General features: G+C 41.6%; 1 protein-coding gene across 1 annotated transcript in view; it reads right to left on the bottom strand.

The window, feature by feature from the left end:
* The window catches only part of LOC121843929 (dorsal-ventral patterning tolloid-like protein 1), a gene marked incomplete at its 3' end in the record, with an annotated part of 78,031 nt that extends 72,446 nt beyond the window's left edge, over positions 1-5,585 (bottom strand). The window contains 1 exon segment of the mRNA XM_042313813.1: positions 4,821-5,585. Within this exon segment, the coding sequence (XP_042169747.1) occupies positions 4,821-4,965 (145 nt within the window).
* Positions 5,586-7,500: the final 1,915 nt, after the last annotated feature.

The raw sequence follows: 7,500 nt of genomic DNA, 5'->3' as shown, positions 1-7,500 counted from the left end.
CATCTGTTGTAGAGTACAGCCTTGGTACTACCCATTAATATCAGAAAGGACAACACATCTAGCATCTGTTGTAGAGTACAGCCTTGGTACTACCCATTAATATCAGAAAGGATAACACATCTAGCATCTGTTGTAGAGTACTACCCCATTAATATCAGAAAGGATAACACATCTAGCATCTGTTGTAGAGTACAGCCTTGGTACTACCCATTAATATCAGAAAGGATAACACATCTACATCTGTTGTAGAGTACAGCCTTGGTACTACCCATTAATATCAGAAAGGATAACACATCTGGCATCTGTTGTAGAGTACTACCCATTAATATCAGAAAGGACAACACATCTAGCATCTGTTGTAGAGTACAGCCTTGGTACTACCCATTAATATCAGAAAGGATAACACATCTATCATCTGTTGTAGAGTACAGCCTTGGTACTACCCATTAATATCAGAAAGGATAACACATCTAGCATCTGTTGTAGAGTACAGCCTTGGTACTACCCATTAATATCAGAAAGGATAACACATCTAGCATCTGTTGTAGAGTACAGCCTTGGTACTACCCATTAATATCAGAAAGGATAACACATCTACCATCTGTTGTAGAGTACAGCCTTGGTACTACCCATTAATATCAGAAAGGATAACACATCTGGCATCTGTTGTAGAGTACTACCCATTAATATCAGAAAGGACAACACATCTAGCATCTGTTGTAGAGTACAGCCTTGGTACTACCCATTAATATCAGAAAGGATAACACATCTATCATCTGTTGTAGAGTACAGCCTTGGTACTACCCATTAATATCAGAAAGGATAACACATCTAGCATCTGTTGTAGAGTACAGCCTTGGTACTACCCATTAATATCAGAAAGGATAACACATCTACCATCTGTTGTAGAGTACAGCCTTGGTACTACCCATTAATATCAGAAAGGATAACACATCTAGCATCTGTTGTAGAGTACAGCCTTGGTACTACCCATTAATATCAGAAAGGATAACACATCTAGCATCTGTTGTAGAGTACAGCCTTGGTACTACCCATTAATATCAGAAAGGATAACACATCTGGCATCTGTTGTAGAGTACTACCCATTAATATCAGAAAGGACAACACATCTAGCATCTGTTGTAGAGTACAGCCTTGGTACTACCCATTAATATCAGAAAGGATAACACATCTATCATCTGTTGTAGAGTACAGCCTTGGTACTACCCATTAATATCAGAAAGGATAACACATCTATCATCTGTTGTAGAGTACAGCCTTGGTACTACCCATTAATATCAGAAAGGATAACACATCTGGCATCTGTTGTAGAGTACTACCCATTAATATCAGAAAGGACAACACATCTAGCATCTGTTGTAGAGTACAGCCTTGGTACTACCCATTAATATCAGAAAGGATAACACATCTGGCATCTGTTGTAGAGTACTACCCATTAATATCAGAAAGGACAACACATCTAGCATCTGTTGTAGAGTACAGCCTTGGTACTACCCATTAATATCAGAAAGGATAACACATCTAGCATCTGTTGTAGAGTACAGCCTTGGTACTACCCATTAATATCAGAAAGGATAACACATCTACCATCTGTTGTAGAGTACAGCCTTGGTACTACCCATTAATATCAGAAAGGATAACACATCTGGCATCTGTTGTAGAGTACTACCCATTAATATCAGAAAGGATAACACATCTAGCATCTGTTGTAGAGTACAGCCTTGGTACTACCCATTAATATCAGAAAGGATAACACATCTATCATCTGTTGTAGAGTACAGCCTTGGTACTACCCATTAATATCAGAAAGGATAACACACCTAGCATCTGTTGTAGAGTACAGCCTTGGTACTACCCATTAATATCAGAAAGGATAACACATCTATCATCTGTTGTAGAGTACAGCCTTGGTACTACCCATTAATATCAGAAAGGATAACACATCTGGCATCTGTTGTAGAGTACTACCCATTAATATCAGAAAGGATAACACATCTAGCATCTGTTGTAGAGTACAGCCTTGGTACTACCCATTAATATCAGAAAGGATAACACATCTATCATCTGTTGTAGAGTACAGCCTTGGTACTACCCATTAATATCAGAAAGGATAACACATCTAGCATCTGTTGTAGAGTACAGCCTTGGTACTACCCATTAATATCAGAAAGGATAACACATCTACCATCTGTTGTAGAGTACAGCCTTGGTACTACCCATTAATATCAGAAAGGATAACACATCTATCATCTGTTGTAGAGTACAGCCTTGGTACTACCCATTAATATCAGAAAGGATAACACATCTAGCATCTGTTGTAGAGTACAGCCTTGGTACTACCCATTAATATCAGAAAGGATAACACATCTATCATCTGTTGTAGAGTACAGCCGTGGTACTACCCATTAATATCAGAAAGGATAACACATCTATCATCTGTTGTAGAGTACAGCCTTATCAGGTACTACCCATTAATATCAGAAAGGATAACACATCTAGCATCTGTTGTAGAGTACAGCCTTGGTACTACCCATTAATATCAGAAAGGATAACACATCTAGCATCTGTTGTAGAGTACAGCCTTGGTACTACCCATTAATATCAGAAAGGATAACACATCTACCATCTGTTGTAGAGTACAGCCTTGGTACTACCCATTAATATCAGAAAGGATAACACATCTAGCATCTGTTGTACAGCCTTGGTACTACCCATTAATATCAGAAAGGATAACACATCTAGCAGTACAGCCTTGGTACTACCCATTAATATCAGAAAGGATAACACATCTAGCATCTGTTGTAGTGTACAGAAAGGATAACCATCTGGCATCTGTTGTACTACCCATTAATATCAGAAAGGATAACACATCTAGCATCTGTTGTAGAGTACAGCCTTGGTACTACCCATTAATATCAGAAAGGATAACACATCTATCATCTGTTGTAGAGTACAGCCTTGGTACTACCCATTAATATCAGAAAGGATAACACATCTGGCATCTGTTGTAGAGTACAGCCTTGGTACTACCCATTAATATCAGAAAGGATAACACATCTAGCATACTACCCATTAATATCAGTAGACATTAAAATTAAAAAGGGTTCTATAGAGCTGTAAATGTTTCCAAATAGAATCCTATATGGAACCCAAGAGTTCTATATGGAACTCTTTTGGTTCTGTGATTCAGTGAAGAAGCCTCCCTGGGGATCTAATCAAACCACCTTCCAAGGGGTTCTATATTGAGCCTTGAAGGGGTGCCATGCATAAAGCAAGCAATAGAGCCTTCTAGCTTCTATCCAGAGTGTACTATGGTTAAGTGATATAATTCAAAGCAACGCTAAGTGGGTTAAGTATATAGGCTGTGACACATATATAAGATATCACTCGATAGTCACTGTTTTACTGTAGATTAGATTGATTCTGATAGGCTGTGACACATATATACGATATGACTCGATAGTTACTGTAATTCATTAGATTAGATTGATTCTGATAGGCTGTGACACATATATACTATATGACTCGATAGTCACTGTAATTCATTAGATTAGATTGATTATGATAGGCTGTGACACATATATACTATATGACTCGATAGTCACTGTTTTACTGTAATTCATTAGATTAGATTGATTATGATAGGCTGTGACACATATATACTATATGACTCTATAGTCACTGTTTTACTGTAATTCATTAGATTAGATTTATTCTGATAGGCTGTGACACATATATACGATATGACTCGATAGTCACTGTAATTCATTAGATTAGATTGATTCTGATAGGCTGTGACACATATATACGATATGACTCGATAGTCACTGTTTTACTGTAATTCATTAGATTAGATTGATTCTGATAGGCTGTGACACATATATACGATATGACTCGATAGTCACTGTTTTACTGTAATTCATTAGATTAGATTTATTCTGATAGGCTGTGACACATATATACGATATGACTCGATAGTTACTGTTTTACTGTAATTCATTGGATTAGATTGATTATGATAGGCTGTGACACATATATACGATATGACTCGATAGTTACTGTTTTACTGTAATTCATTGGATTAGATTGATTCTGATAGGCTGTGACACATATATACGATATGACTCGATAGTCACTGTTTTACTGTAATTCATTAGATTAGATTGATTCTGATAGGCTGTGACACATATGATACGATATGACTCGATAGTGACTGTTTTACTGTAATTCATTGGATTAGATTGATTCTGATAGGCTGTGACACATATATACGTTATGACTCGATAGTCACTGTCTTACTGTAGATTAGATTGATTCTGATAGGCTGTGACACATATATACCATATGACTCGATAGTGACTGTTTTACTGTAATTCATTGGATTAGATTGATTCTGATAGGCTGTGACACATATATACGTTATGACTCGATAGTCACTGTTTACTGTAGATTAGATTGATTCTGATTCTATTCTATGCTAATGATACTTGTTTTTACTGGCATATTAGTCTGGAAGTCCTACTGGCATACCATTGGTCTATATTAGTCTGGAAGTCCTACTGGCATACCATTGGTCTATATTAGTCTGGAAGTCCTACTGGCATACCATTGGTCTATATTAGTGGAGATGTTTTCCTGTCTGGTTGTCCTTCCTACCTTAAGATGAATTGACTGTTTAGGCTTCTGTAGTTCCTTAGATGACATTCTGGTTAAACTAGACTGTCATAAATGGGTCACACACACACACACACACACACACACTGCTAGTAACGTAGAGCGGGAATTGAGCGGACACTCACCGGCTTTACACGGGTCTTTGTAGTCTATATTTTCCGTCTTGTCTCCTTCGTTGTAATAGTCAAAACTGGGTTCTTCATAGTCGAAGCAGTGAGACAGAGTAGTCCAGACCGTTAGACCCACTACTAACAGCGTTATCCACCGCATCTTAACGTCCACCACGGCTGGGACGCGGTCCAGCTCACACACACACACACACACACACACACACACACACGAAGAGAGATGAATGAAACTCTTCGCTGCCTCCTCTTCTCCTCCACTCCGGAGACGAGAGCAGGAATTTAACGACTCATTGTGAAGACTGGAAGTCCGACTTGGCTGTGTGTCAGGCGGTAGCCGCTAATGTCTCATGGCGGAACGTCTGTCTGTCTGTCCCGGTGCAGTCCCAGTCCCAGACAAAAAGGCTATAGCGGAGCTCCGACACTCTGAGTCCCTTCTTCTTCCAGCCCGGCGCCGCTCCTAACAGCACTGTGCCCGGGGAAGAGTTCGGTCCTCCAGGGTGAGTCGGAGGGTCGTGTCGCTGTCCCTGTTGGGGAGAGAGGGGACACAGGGCGGCATTACGGCTGCGCTCTGATCCGGTGCTGTAGGAGCAGTCAGCCAACCAGCAGTTTTGAAGTTGTAAGAAGTAGAGGACATGGAAACTACCGGACGATTTAGCGAAGAGTAAAGCAAAGAGTTTACCTACCACTAACCTACTGCGCTCTCTGTTTCTCTCACGACATAGTTTCACAGCTCTCTCTCTCTCTCTCTGTCTCTCTCTCTCTCTCTCTCAGCACTTGCCTACTGCACGCTATTTTTCTCACACTAGATAGTTTCACCTCTCTCTGTGTCTCTCTCTCTCTCTCTCTCTCTCTCTCTCTCTCTCACTCTGTCTCCCCCCTCTATCTCCCCCCACCCCCCTCTCTCCCGTGGAAAACAGTCCTTGTCCGTATCCTGTGAACCTCTTGACAGAGCGACCAGCCCATCTATCCTCACTGATACTATCCTGTCTACTAGGCTACACAGATGATGTCCTATAATGAAGAGAGGACAGATATTCACCTAGCTCATCTTGTTGTTGAGGCAGGCTGGGGGACTAAACCCCAAATCAAACCCGTAGTTGTAAAATGAACAGGATGGTTTCAATTTGACCCATGTTATATATACAGTCTAGTAAACCCGGACTGAACAGAGGGGTAGGCTGAGCAGTCTACATGTAGGTGAGAGTCTGGTCATTAAATCATTTCAACTGTCTCTGGGTGGGGTGTTAGGCTTAGGGGTAGGTTAGGGTAGGGTTAGGGTAAGGTTAGGGGAAGGTTAGGGTAGGGTTAGGTGTTGTATATATACCTAGGGTTAGGGTAGATTAGGGTTAGGTTAGAGTAGGGTAGGGTTAGGGTAATGTTAGGTTAGGGTAAGGTTAGGGGAAGGTTAGCGTTTGGTTAGGGTAGGGTTAGGTGTTGTATATATAACTAGGGTTAGGGTAGATTAGGGTTAGGGTAGGTTAGGGAAGGTTCGGGTTTGGTTAGGGTAGGGTTAGGTGTTGTATATATACCTAGGGTTAGGGTTAGATTAGGGTTAGGTTAGGGTAGGGTTAGGGTTGTTAGGGTAGGGTTAGGTGTTGTATATATACCTGAAGCCAGTCTAGGGTTAGGGTAGATTAGGGTTAGGGTTAGGGCAGATTAGGGTTAGGTTAGAGTAGGGTCAGGGTTAGGTTAGATTAGGGTAGGGTTAGGTTAGGTTAGATTAGGGTCAGGGTTAGGTTAGAAAAGGGTCAGGGTTAGGTTAGATTAGAGTTAGGGTAGGGTTAGGTTAGCGTTATTTTAGGGTAAGGGTAGGGTTAAGGTTAGTGTAGAGTAGGGTAGAGTTAGGGTTAAGGTTAGGGTAGGGGTAGGGTTAAGGTTAGGGTAGGGTTAAGGTTAGGATAGGCGTAGGGTTAAGTTTAGGGTAAGGGTAGGGTTAAGGTTAGGGTAGGGGTAAGGTAGGGGTAGGGTTAAGGTTAGGGTAGGGTAAGGGGGTTAGGTTAGGGTAGGGTAGAGTTAAGGGTTAGGGTTGAGGTTAGGATAGGCGTAGGGTTAAGGTTAGGGTAGGGTAGGGTTGAGGTTAGGGTAGAGTAGGGTTTAGGGTTAGGATTAGGGTTAAGGTTAGGGTAAGGGTAGGGTTAGGGTAGGGTTAAGGTTAGGGTAAGGGTAGGGTTAAGGTTCCGGTAGGGGTAGGGTTAAGGTTAGGGTTAAAGGGGTAGGTTTAAGGTTAGGGTAGGGGTAGGGTTAAGGTTCGGGTAGGGGTAGGGTTTAAGGTTAGGGTAGGGGTAGGGGTAGGGTTAAGGTTAGGGTAAGGGTAGGGTAGGGTTAAGGTTAGGGTAGGGTTAAGGTTAGGGTAGGGTTAAGGTTAGGGTAGGGGTAGGGTTAAGGTTAGGGTAGGGGTAGGGGTAGGGGTAGGGTAGGGTAGGGTTAAGGTTAGGGTAGGGGTAGAGTTAAGGGTAGGGTAGGGTTGAGGTTAGGATAGGCGTAGGGTTAAGGTTAGGGTAAGGGTAGGGTTGAGGTTAGGGTAGAGTAGGGTAGAGTTAGGGTTAGGATTAGGGTTAAGGTTAGGGTAAGGGTAGGGTTAAGGTTAGGGTAAGGGTTAAGGTTAGGGTAAGGGTAGGGTTAAGGTTCCGGTAGGGGTAGGGTTAAGGTTAGGGTAGGGGAAGGGGTAGGTTTAAGG

This window comes from Oncorhynchus tshawytscha, unplaced genomic scaffold (genome assembly GCF_018296145.1).
Source record: "Oncorhynchus tshawytscha isolate Ot180627B unplaced genomic scaffold, Otsh_v2.0 Un_contig_8765_pilon_pilon, whole genome shotgun sequence".
NCBI lineage: Eukaryota > Metazoa > Chordata > Actinopteri > Salmoniformes > Salmonidae > Oncorhynchus > Oncorhynchus tshawytscha.
Note: the sequence above shows the minus strand (reverse complement) of the source record. Positions and strands in the feature narration are given on the sequence as shown.